This window comes from Agelaius tricolor, unplaced genomic scaffold (assembly GCF_023055355.1).
Source record: "Agelaius tricolor isolate 1412-34295 unplaced genomic scaffold, bAgeTri1.0.p SCAF_1, whole genome shotgun sequence".
Lineage (NCBI taxonomy): Eukaryota > Metazoa > Chordata > Aves > Passeriformes > Icteridae > Agelaius > Agelaius tricolor.
Window position 1 is genome coordinate 31,390,932 of NW_027269261.1, and position 12,367 is coordinate 31,403,298.

Sequence of the window (12,367 nt, forward strand, 5' to 3'; positions counted from 1 at the left end):
CATGATGTTTGTCTTGATGAGGATTCTGGTCTTTCCCCACCTCTGCAGAGGATGTTTAACAGCAGAATTAAAAATGAACAGGTCAAGGAGAACATGCAGCAGATGGACCAAGATCTTCTTGCCATCAGTGGAGTTCTCAGATTTGCTTTCCTCCCCCTCAGACCTGACTTTGATGTCATTCTGTCCCAAAATATGAGGCCTTGAAGCAAGCCCATTTCAGGCACAGACAGCGTACCTTTAGCAAACATGCGAGGAAATGGGTATCTTGAGGATAGCAGTGTATCCATGCTTTGAATACTGACTGGTACTGAACCATTCGCATTGCACACCTTGCCCCATTGTCTCTCACATTAGCAGCAGCTGCTGCTGCCGCAGGAGCGTCCGAGACTTCGCCAAATGCTCCCTCCCCACCCAGCCCTCGTGGAGCGTGCTGGTGAGCTCACACATCTCCTCTGTGCTGTGAGAGGGGGCTCCTACTCCTCACGGCACTAACTCTCAGCAGCTGCACGGGGCGGGGTGACGGGGGAGCCCATCCCAAATCCCGTCCCTCTGCCTTCCCGCTGGTTCTTGGCGCTCCGCATGCCCTGGTAGCGGGCAGGCCCCGTGACAGCAGGGGAGGCCCATGAAGGGAGCCCGGCGCCCTGCCTGGGCCTGGCTCGGGCCGGGCCGCGCACCCGGGCCCGGCCGCCCCGAGCCCCACGCGTGCCCGGCCGGGGGTCGCGGCCCGCGGCAGCCCCGCCCCGGCAACGGCCGCGTCCGTGGCGACAGCGGCGGTGGCGAGCGCAGGGGCCGGGCTGGTCCTGGTTCCGTTCCGTTCCCTGCCCCGCAGCAGAAGGACAGAGCCGGCAGCCGAATCCCCCGGGCCCAGGTGTCGGGAGGGATCCTCGCGTTTCAAGCCCCGGGCCCTCCCCCGGCGGTTCGCAGGTCTGGGCACCCAGCGCCCCTGAGCGGCCCTTCCCCGGCCCTGCCAGGTCTGGGGACACCCAGCGCCCCTGAGCGGCCCTTCCCCGGTGGTTCGCGGGTCTGGGCACTCCCAGTGCCCGTGACCGAGCCCTTCCCCGGCGGTTCGCAGGTCTGGGGACACCCAGCGCCCGTGACCGAGCCCTTCCCCGGCGGTTCGCAGCTCTGGCTCGTAACGAAGCGGCCGCGCCGATGAGTTCCCGTCCCTCTCGGGGTCTCTGGAGAGGATCTTGGTTGGCCGGGGGGAGAGCAGGGCCGGCATCCCACGGAGCTGGGCTGGTGGGGTTGGGGGGCACCCAGGCGTTCTCCTTGCCCCCTGGGGAAGGGAGCCCTCTCCGAGCCTCCGGGGGCCGGCTCGGCAGAGCCAGCTGCGCGCAGTGACCGGGGCTGCGGTGAGCAGTGCTCAGGTCCGAAAGGGTTTTTGGTTTTCTGACATCCCACTGGGGCAGTGGCCCTTCCCGGGTCATGCTGACAGAGATGCAGGAGCACAGTTTTGGCCCTTCACACCGCCAGGATTACAGTGGTGACATTAACCAAATTCCCAAACGGCCAGCTGGCCTTACTCTGCCCAATCTCCCATTACAGACAAATTTCATTATATCTGAAGCTAAATAGATTCCTCATTTGGCACTTCTTTTTTTTTTTTAACTCACTCAAAACCCATTGCAGTGTCTCAGGCCCAGACTTAGCCTGCGACACAGTGTCCTAATGCACTCTTAGCATTAGCCTATGGAGGTGCCACAGAGCATGGCAAGTCCCCACAGGTGTCAGTGGGATCAGTGGTGTCAGCCAGACTCAGGATGACTTGCCTGGACTACACGTAACAGCATTAAGGTCAGCACACCTGCAGAACAATTGGCATTTTCAGGGTGCTGCTGCAGTGGCATAACAGCTTCCTCAATTAATGGGCAGGCAGAGCTTCAGTGCAAATGCAGTCTTGGCTGGGGCATAACCACCCTCTGAAATAATTTATCCTGCTCTTACAAACTCTCCAGTAAGCACGGTGTTTACTGTTGTTCCATTTTTTTGGATCTCTGTAATCCTGGTAGGAACATCAGCCAAAGGTCACCAGTTTCCATGAAGCTCTTTGTTTTTTTGGTCTCTCTGGGATTTGGTGTGAATGAAAAGAGCAAAAATCTTTTATTTCCAGATCAAAACAGGTTTAGCTGAAGAAGGTTTGTAAGGCATGTTAGTAGCAGCATAATTTGGTTGTGTGAGTAGATTTCTGTCAGTTCCTCCTGGGGAAGCGAAGTGTGATTTCCTTTATTTTTTTAAGAAGTTCAAGCATTATTTACTTTTCAGTCTGATCTGGGTGTTAAATGACAAAAACAGGGAATTTACTACATGGGTCTGTTCATTGTATATTGTCTAATAAAGCGTTTTTAGGATAGGTGACTGATGTGTATGCAGAGTGGGTGGGAAGGAGCGTGCATTAACAGTGTTGACTTGGTTTATTGATAGTGAATTATGGCACTACCCCTGTGTTTAAATACGTGCTTAGCAAACCCGGCTCTGGAAACTTGCTTAGAGTCTCAGCTCTGGCTGGGTGAGACTCCTGCAGACAAGGCAGAGGGGGTGAGCAGTGAAGGAGGCCCTTCCCTGGTGCTAAGGGCACCTGGCAGGTGTGCTCACCACGCTGGTGTGGTGGGATTGGATGTATTGGGAGTGGCTCAGCGTCAGACCTGGCAGCACAGGCATGGGGTTAATTTGGATGCTTTGCAGACTTGCTCCTGTTGGCTTTGCAGTGAATGACAATGGGCATGGTGGAGTCAGCTGAGCTGACTTGCTCTGGGGCTCAGATCAAGGGAATGTCTCTCAGCAGCCTGGGCAGTACTGCCTCAGGGCAGCTATGTCTCCTGCCTGGACTCTTGGAGCCCATTTGGCAGCCCTGCATATGCCATGGGTTACCTACCCTCTGAAAATCAACCTGCCATGGGTAAACAGGCAATCCCATCATCTGCTGGAACAGACAGGAAATAATCCTAGGCCATCAATGCTGCACTGGCTCTTCCCAACAGCTGCCTTTTAATGATTGTTTCCAAAAGGTCAGGAAAGCCATCAGAAGCTCCAATCAGCTGTGATTGGCCTGGGGGACAAAATGATACAGATGCTTTTTGAATAGGACAAAGGACTGAGCAAGGAGAAAACAATTTTCCCAGTCACTTCTATTAATGCCACCTCACTGCCTTCTAGCTGTGTTTTGCCCTTCCATAGAAGTCTATCGAGCACCAGAAGTTGGGTCTCAGCTGGATTAGTGTGGTGTGGAGAATCAGGTCTCTTCTTTTCCCCCTGAAACGTGACCCATCATTATAGCACCTTCCATAGGCACAAGGACTTTTGCAGGGAAAGGATTCCCAGTATTCCCACAGCTGCCTAACACTCACTCCTTCTCTTTCCACTTCCATCCTTCATCAGATCAGGCTCCCTTTTTCTACAGCCTTTACCTTTGTCATCTGTACACTACTGCCTCCCAGGAAATACAGCTTCCCTGTCCTTGGCACCCTTCATCCTCCTGCTTTGGGCCAGAGAATGCCCTGCATCTGCCATCCCCACCCTTTCCCGACTGTCCCTCTCAGGCCTGCCTCAAGTGCATTTGAAGAAGCCTTTGCTGACATATTTGCAGCATGAATCATTGCTCCTCTCTTCTAGACAGCATTTCACAGATCTCTCTTCCCTCTTTTGCAGGCCCTTCCTCAGATGCCTTTTGGAGGGGGAAGGAGCATAGGGGGTAACACTAGCAAAGCCAGCTCCAAAGCTTTCAGGGAGAGGGCAGAAGCAGCACCAGCTGGGAAAGCAGAGGTGAAAGGAGCAACCTTTTGCAGGGGAAGGAAGGACTAAGGTGGTTCATCTAGGGACCACTGTCTGGGTCACATCCCTCACAAAGGAGGAGCTGGCTGGGATCAAACCACCCTTCAGGTGAGGGATATGGTGGCCAAAGATCCTACATGGCAATTATCCTTCCACAGGATCCTTTGACCCTATGGTGGTGCAAGGCCACCACTGCCCTGAGATATCCTCTTGGTCATGCAGGAAGGTGTTCTCACCTCTGGCACTGCCATCCACCTCTGCCTCGTGGTGCTTTTAGGTGTCCTGCAGCCTGTAACTGCGCAGCCCTGTGCTGCAGCCCTGTTAAGTCCAGTTAGCCCCAGTAAGGATCAGCATGGGTCTGTATGCCCTGGGGGATGCTCCCCAGACCTAGATGCTCTTGTGGAACCCAGAACTCAAGTGGATGCTTCTTTCCTGGTGTCTTTTCTGCCTCTTTCAGACTAGCTGGTTAGAGAACCATTAGGACTTCCAGGCAATAACCATATGTGTGGGATTCTGAGAGCACTGGCCTTGAGGTTGGAATAGGAAACAGCAAATGGAAAACTTTGGTCTGGGAAAGCTCTGCAAAGTTAATAGGACCAGGCATCCTTCCTTCTGCTCCAGGCTGATTCTTTTAGCTCATATCTGCTTAGGCTCAGTGTGGTCTGAACAGGTCTGACCCATCTCATCAGTTAATGGATGTTTGGAAGGAGTTCAGCCAGAGAATAATGGAGAAAAGCAGGAAAAGAATACACTTAAATGTATTCATCTGTAAAGCATCTGTCTTTAGAGAGTCATAAGAACAGGCATACCAGATCAAACCAGGGGATAGCTGGCCCAAAACCCCATCTCTGACAGTGGCTAGAAGCAGACACCTGGAGAAGAGTAGAAAAACAATGCAAGTATGTGTTCTTTCCTCCAGCACTCTCCCCACCTCCAGGTGTGTTCAGCTGCTCACACTGAGCCACATGACTTCTGTGTATTTCATCATTCTCAAAGGGTTTCTCTATCTTTTTTTTGAGTCTGCAGACTCCTAACATCCACAGCATCCTGTGGCAAGGAATTCCCCAGTTCAACTGCAGCCTGTGTGAAGAACCCTTTGCTTTAAGCCTAGCTCCTGCCAGCTTCCCCTATTACTTTTATTGGAAAAGGCAGTAAACAATCAATTCCTGTCCATCCTCTTCAACAGCACTCTGAATTAACACCACGTTATTATCTCATTATTGCATGTGGTGCCTAGAGACCTCTTTGCACAAGGCAGGGTATAAAGATGAGGCTCAGTAATAGTTGTTTGCCTGCAGTGCTTCCAGTCCAAAGCAAAGGAGGCAGGCAAAGGGCAAGTGTGTTACAGGAGAGCAGTGTGAACTGACCATTAATATTGCTAGCTTCTTTCTAAAGCTGCCTTTTTATTTTGCAGGTAACCACTTAGTGGTGACTCTCAAGGAATTTTCCCCTTGCTTCTCCTGAAGGAGAAGTAGGTCCTGAGCAAGGATGCTGCAGCCAGAAGCTGGTGATAAGAGCAGATCCCTTCCCTCACCATGTCCACCTCAGGCCAGCCTCACTGATGTCTCATTCTACACACGCCGCTGCATCACTGAGGATCTCAGCTGGTCCCTGGTCACTGTCCCCTCCCTCACGGAGCTCTGCCTCCAGCACATCGCTCACAATTTTGAAAGTAAGTGGGACTGCATTTACTCTAGGACATGTGGAGAGAGGGTCAGTCCCAGAGAGCAGAGGGTCAACAAGGCAGGCAGATGCATCTGAAAGGCAGTGTGGCACCCAGCCCTGCCAGAGGAGCAGATGGGGAGAAATATCCTCTTGGGCAGCCAGTTAAACAAACTGTTTAGTTGCTAAGTATGTATCTGTACACTCCAGGGACAGCTGTAGTCCTCTGGGCTGCACTCCAGGATATGACTCTGTACTGACCTTGTTCTATCACATCTTCTTCCATCCATGCTCTTCTGGACTCACCTCAACCAAGACTGGGGCTGTGCAGTTGCTGTTTCCTCTCTTGATTCATAGAGACGTTAGGGTAGCACTTGAGGATGGAGCCCTGTTGTACTGAGTGCTGTACAAAGAGATGCAGAATTGCTCCTGCCCAGAGGAGCTATCATCTCAGTATTGTACTCACAGGCTCAGCCCTCCTCCATGGCTTTTGGTGGTGATGTGACAAGTTATATCCTCAGGCAGGGAATGTGCTTTTGAAGCAGGTGGACTGATGAAACACAGCAAAACAGAAGAAGCATGTCTCATCTGAGAACTGACTGGGAGGGGGAGAAGAATGGCCTGTCTTTTTGGCTGACTCAGTGAAGTGGCAGCAAAGACCAAAGATAGTTTTAAGGCTATGTCCACACTGGGACTGTAAGACAGTACAGAGGAGCCCAGTGCTGCCTTATACAAGGAGCTGAAGGTACTTGAGGGTCTGAGCTGGGACAACCTTGCAGTCCCAGCAGCCTGATCAATCAGTTTGATACCAATTGCATTGGACCTGCACTGTGCACACATAAAAGCAGTGTGCTCATTTTCATGGGGACCCTCAGGCTATTACCTGAGCTGTGAGGCTGCACCTTGCCCACAGTTGGGCCTGAGTGAGCCTGAGTGAAGCTAGCCCAGCCCTGCCCATACGTGTCCCACCTCTGCTTGTGTCATGGGGCTTTGCAGAGGAGGTCACCGCAGTGTCAGCTGTGGCACACTGGAAATAGACTCCAGGAAGAGGCTGTGGTAAAACTGTCAGTGTCCTTAGGAAGGGAATGCCCCAGAAATTGAGGAACTATAAAGCTAATCCCACTTTGTGTTTCATAATCTGGTTTCCCACACACAGATAAGTTTCTTCACTGATGATTTATGTTACTCAACACAACTGTGTACACATGACCAAATATTCATGGTGTGAGTACACATGGCTTTTCTCTGGCATTTCTGGGCACAAAGAACTTCCACCAGAGAAGACAGCTGTGACAGAGAAGACAGCTTAGGGCAAGCATTGGGAAAGAGACTCAGGGAAAAGAGTACATGGGAAAACAGAATTTTTATTTAAACAAGGTGGAGCTAAAAGCTAGGAGTGTGCCTCAGCTGTAAGGAACAGGAATCAATTTGAGGTAAGACCAATGCTTGAATTAAGATAAATAGGCACAAGGACCTGCATGAAAAGCACACAGTTGTTCTCAAATACTGTTCTTCAACATGCTTAGAAACCAAAAGGGAGAAAGCTCAGCAAATGGCAGGCCAAGCTCTCCCATCACTGTAAGGCTGAATTAGTTCTCTTGGGAACAGAATTCCTGCCCTGAATATAAACTGCATTCAAACCAAGTTGAAATGGGGAGCTCAGTGTCTGGCGCAGTTCCCAAATATTATGAGAGTAAACCAAATTGCACTGATGTTTCATTGTAAAAGTTAGAAATCATACATGGAAATGTACAGATGAATCCTACATGTGTTCTGCCAACTTAGCTCTGTGCTCCAGCTTCTGGCAACCAAGGAGAGAGCCAGTGCCAGCAGAGGGGAGGGCATAGAGGGGAGGGCATGGGCACACAGCTGGGGGCTCAGGCAGAACCATAGTGCCAGCAATTGTTCCTATGCCAGATCAACCTCTCATTCTTTTTATCTCTTCCAGACAACCCTATTTTGAATGATCTTCTGCCTGAGCACCAAAAGAAGGTGGTGGAGAGGCTCTCCACCAGCCTTCCACTCACTGTGACTGCCAACACCGTAAGCCATGAGGAGTACTGGAAGAGGTGCTGTATGGAGCGCTGGCAAGTGTGTGACGTCTCCAACTATGGAGACAGCTGGAAACGGATGTTCTTTGAACGTCACCTGGAGAACATTCTGAAGTTTTTCATCCCTAACACCACAGACCCCGAGCAGGTCCTAGAGCTCATCCCACTCTGCAAAGGCTACGTGCAGAAACTGGAGATCAATCAGTTCCTGCCACCTTTGCAGGTGGATCCAAAGGAGGAGGGCCATGACCTCTCTGATGCAGAGGATGAGGCTGAAACTGGTGAGGTCTACAAGCATCACTACAACCTGAAAGAGCTCATTACTTCTCTCCCTCACCTTGAAGAGCTTCATCTCATTTATGATGTGAAGAGCTGTGGCATGAACTTTGAGTGGAACCTTTTTAACTTCACTGAGCTGGACTGCTCCAACTTGGCTTCTGCCATGAAGATGTGCCGTAACTTGAAAGTAATATACCCCAAACTGAACCCAGGGACCAGTTCTGCTTGCTGGTACCACCCTTCCTTTTGCAAGTTACAGACTCTGACAGAGTGCAGAGATGTTAACCAGCTGGCCTAGTGCTGAGTATCTTGTTCTGCCATGTCCTTGTTAGAATGGGTTGTCAGGGGATCAGTGAGAAGAATATTTGCTCCCACAAAACTTGTTGCCTGTAGCATAAGAGGCAGCAGTACTCCACTGTTTTAATTCCTCATATAGTTCTGGGAGGCAGGAGAGGAAAAGTCCAGAGGGAGCTTTTCATAAGGAGTTTTGGTAGTTTTGCTCAGTAAATGCATGTCAGCCTCTTCCAGGCGAGCAAAGATCTCCAAGAATAGCATGGGGAAACACTCACACTTGCCTGAGCAATGAGGGACAGTGCAGATACTCAGCCCCTCCAAAACATCAGTGGGCATTGCTATCCAGAGTGGAGCCAGAGTGAGCTGGATGAACTCCCCACAGACTCTCATGCTTTGGGAAATATGGCTTCCAGAAGAGAAATTACCTCTCTTGTGGCTATTAGGATGCCCCAGGCACACAGAACATTGTTCTGTGGTTATCACTGGTGCACGTGTTCATTCAGACAGGTTCAACTGTGATCTGGGCTAGGTTCTGCTGCCAGTTGCTGCAGATGTTTGGACAGCTTTATCTTGCTTTAATTTAGCCCCCAGTTAGAGATTTTGTACGGTCAGAGGAGAGGAACAGGCATTTCCAGGAGGCAAACCCTTTTTCCCTAGAATAGGCATGGGACATCAGTGGCATGCCCTGCTTTCTGGAAGTATCAGCCCATTAGGAAAGACAATACTTGAGCCTGCTAGGTAAAGGTGTCTGAAGTGAAGGGAGCTGAATCCTGTCTGGTGGACCATAGGTTTAACTCCATGATGATCTTGTACAAAGCTCAGTCCAAAGCACTGGCTGTTGTAGTGACCCTGGTTTTTTTGCCCACAGGTTTTCAAGCTGACACGAAGCAAAGTGGATGATGACAAGATCAAGCTCCTGGCCCGTAACTTGCAGCATCACCCTTGCTTGTTGGAGCTGGACTTATCCCACAATCTCATCAGGGACCACGGGGCACAAGCTCTTGGCAAGCTGATCAGCCACAGCAGACTAGAAACCCTCAATCTGTGTAACAACCAGATCTGTCACCTGGGGGCTCAGGCTCTTGCTCAAGGCCTGGCTGAGAGCTCCACCCTGACCTCCCTGAATCTGCGCCTCAACTTTGTGGAGGACAAAGGTGGGGAGGCGATCGGCCGTGCCCTGCTGACCAACACCAGCCTGAAGTGCCTCCACCTGGGAAGTAATAACCTGTCAGAGCCAACTGCAGCAGTGTTCTCCCAGGTCCTGGCTCAGAACACCTCTCTGACGAGCATCAACTTCTCATGCAACCACCTGGGGCTGGTAAGAGAAGCCTCTTCTGCCTGCAGTCTGTGACCCTGTGTGGTGGCCTTGCAAAGCAGATCCTGAGCCTGTCTCAAAGCCACAGAGGCAAATGCATCCCTCATTTTGTATTCTTGCTACGATAACAATCAGTTGTGACCAGGGAAGAGACTGTAGCAGATGTCAGGAAAGAGAAGGACACCTTCTCTGCATGAACATGCATTTACCTCACTTGTTACATCTAGCTCTGTTCATAGGGCTGAATCTGTCTTTGAGGCTTTGGGCTTTTGGGCAGAGAGGGATTTTCCCCCCAGGAAACTGAAAACCAGGAAGCATGTCTGCGAAAAATCACAGACGCTTCACACATGTAAGCATAGTTAATGATAGGCAGCATGAGATGAAGGTCTCATGCATATCCTCTGTGCTTTGGATCTGCTGTGCCATCTGTCACTCAGCAGCACACAGATAGTGTCACCCTTCCCAGAATTTCTCCTGTCCATCACACGCTCAGAGGAGACTGTTAGAAAATGGGCATAGTTGTTGAGCTTCTTTAACTCACCCTGCAGCCTGGGAGCGGTGCGGTGGGTCAGGAGTGTCATGCCTGTGTGCTTGTAAGTGGCTCCTAAAACACAGGCTTACATTTTCTAGACAGAAGAACATCCACAGATCTTACTACATCCCTAAGAGCTGCAGTATGCAACATGCCCACAAACCAGACCGCTTCTCTTCTGCTGATTAAAAAGAGCTTTAGAAATCTGAAACTAGACAGCCAAAAGCAATCATGCTGGCTTTTAAACTTTCTGTGCTGCCTCGATTATTCTCACTGTCAAATAAAGAGACAGCAAGACCAGCTGTCCCTGCTGGCAGGAATATTGGCATCAATGTGTTTGACAAGGGTTTTAAAAGGATTTGATGGCAGAAAACCTTTTGTGAGTTCTGAGTTTTATGGTCCTGGATGTGGAAAACCATTTGAGTTTAATGATCGAAGGGGGCAAAGGTTGGAAAGGATAGAAGGATTTTTGTTTAGTAAATAATAATCTCTGTGCTTAGAATCTTCCTTCTGATGAGTTCTCCTGTTACCCATTTGTGAAGTTCCATGGCAGCCCAAAAGGTGGCTGGTAGTATTATCTGTGGGAAAATTGGGGGTTTTGCTAGAGATGCATTAAATTCTGACCTCTGTAGCCCATTAAAAAGAGACCTCTTTCCAGTCATTTTTTGCTCTCCCCTTTTTGGCAAAAGGGCTAAGAGGCAGGGTGTTGGGATCAGGGGACCATCTGGGGTCCCAGAAGGGGCAGGAGGTGTATTTGGTACCTGGAAGAGAATAGCAACATCAGAAAAAAGTTCAAATTGTCACATCCCTAAATACAGTGCTTCATGTATGGGGCAGAAATGCCTCTGAGTGGATTGCCTCCCTAGGGCTACATCACATTTTCTGTCTCATGAAGGCTGGTCTTCAGTTACATGAGATATTCTTCTCAGGAAAGCCAACCCAACCTGGGAAATGGCATCCAGACAGAAAACTGCTAGTTCTGGGGCTCTCACAACTGCCAAGATGAGGAACAGCACTCTAATCCATTTGTGCCCAGCCAGCAGTAAGCTGGGAACTGGGGGACAGGGGGGAGCGGACTCCTCTCAAGGTTATCATTGCCAGATGTGTTATTAACCAGCATGAGCTTGAGAACTCCTGACATGGTACCCAGAGGGAGTCACTAGCATGTGTCATGTCACAGAGAGCTGCATAAGGTTACACTCCTCCTCTGCACTTCTTCTGTGAGCAGCATTTCAGACCTGGGTGGAGGCCTTTATCCCTTTTGGCACCATCTCATGGACCTCCCACTGGCAGCAGCAGAAGTTGCCCTGGGGAGGAGGGAAAAGGAGCAATACACTTCTGTTTTGGATGTCCTCCTTTAACCATCCCCTCTGATCCTTTTGCAGGATGGTGGGAAGCAGCTGCTTGCAGGGCTGGCAAACAACAAGACTTTGACCGAGCTTGATCTCCGCCATGCAGAGGTGGAACAGGAGACAGATTTCCTCATTCACGAAATTGTATGGGCCAATCGGGAAGCAGTGAGGCTGGCATCTCTGCAGCACCCCAGCACTGAACCCCTCTGAATAAAGTGCTCCAGGGAGCAATGAGCTTTGGGTGTGCAGTCTTAGAAACACTCTACTTCAGGGTCTTGGTTTTATTCACTTTTCTGAGAAACATAACTTGTGACTGCCACCACAGCCTTTCCCGGACCCCCATCATCCAACCTGTGACTTCACTGGAGACAGACACTTGATCTCAAGGCACTGTAGTGGCACCACAGAGCAATCTTCCTCTTAAGCCCTCTCTCTCACTGCACCCTAAATCTCACTTCCTGTGATGCTTTTCTGTGCTCCAGCAGCAAGCTTAGTTCAGGCAACTGAATATTGTTTCACCTGTAAAGCAGCTAAGATGAAGTCTCTGCCACCTAAATGGTCTAGTCCAGACCTAACTTTAAGGTTTTGCTGAGGAGGATGTGAGAGGCATAGAGAATTGAGGGAATGTTGTTTCTAGTTCCTCAGCAGCTTTTTCTGGCTATTGCTCTGCTCAGTAATCTATTTGAATTTATAGTAAATTTCTCTGGACTCTGATATGGGTGGTGAAAAGTAAATAGAAATAAATTCAATAACTCAAAGAGGTCTCACCACCGTGGTTTCCTGCTTTGGGCTTCTCTGCCTTTAATCAGTGCTAGCCTGCTTTGCAACTGGTGAATTCTTTACAACCAGATGCTTAACTTACCTAGTAGTGCTCTTCTGTGCAAACCCATCCAAAACAATCTGTGTTTTGCATAACTTCAATCTAGAGAGGTCCCTTCAGGACTGCTGGCCCACATATCTCACAAGTTTGAAAACAGTGCAGCTTCCTTGGGCTTGGAGCAAAACGGAGCAGCTTCCTTTTGCTCTACAGGCTGTAGTCACCTGAGGACGGGACAAGGCACAGACTTGAGGGAGTTGGTCCACTGACCTACCTGCTCAGGAGATACCAGGGAAT

The 12,367-nt window shown here is 50.1% G+C and overlaps 1 protein-coding gene across 2 annotated transcripts; it reads left to right on the forward strand.

The window, feature by feature from the left end:
* Nucleotides 1-627: 627 nt before the first annotated feature.
* TCTE1 (t-complex-associated-testis-expressed 1) lies at nucleotides 628-12,119 on the forward strand. Of its 2 annotated transcripts, none has more exons than XM_071428454.1 (5): nucleotides 628-868; nucleotides 5,183-5,440; nucleotides 7,379-7,947; nucleotides 8,923-9,372; nucleotides 11,287-12,119. In XM_071428454.1, the coding sequence occupies exons 2-5, from the start codon at nucleotides 5,257-5,259 to the stop codon at nucleotides 11,461-11,463; spliced, it is 1,380 nt and encodes a 459-aa protein (XP_071284555.1). In that variant the 5' UTR covers nucleotides 628-868; nucleotides 5,183-5,256; the 3' UTR covers nucleotides 11,464-12,119. The 2 variants fall into 2 exon arrangements, with proteins under 2 accessions (XP_071284555.1, XP_071284548.1); XM_071428447.1 differs by having other exon boundaries at nucleotides 629-924; nucleotides 11,287-12,118.
* Nucleotides 12,120-12,367: the final 248 nt, after the last annotated feature.

Excerpts from the sequence above, each read along its gene's own strand:
- TCTE1 (XM_071428454.1), top strand. The coding sequence starts at position 5,257 with ATGCTGCAGCCAGAAGCTGGTGATAAGAGCAGATCCCTTCCCTCACCA. Across the intron at positions 5,441-7,378 it reads CATCGCTCACAATTTTGAAA|ACAACCCTATTTTGAATGAT; the intron begins GTAAGTGGGACT and ends TATCTCTTCCAG. Across the intron at positions 9,373-11,286 it reads CATGCAACCACCTGGGGCTG|GATGGTGGGAAGCAGCTGCT; the intron begins GTAAGAGAAGCC and ends ATCCTTTTGCAG.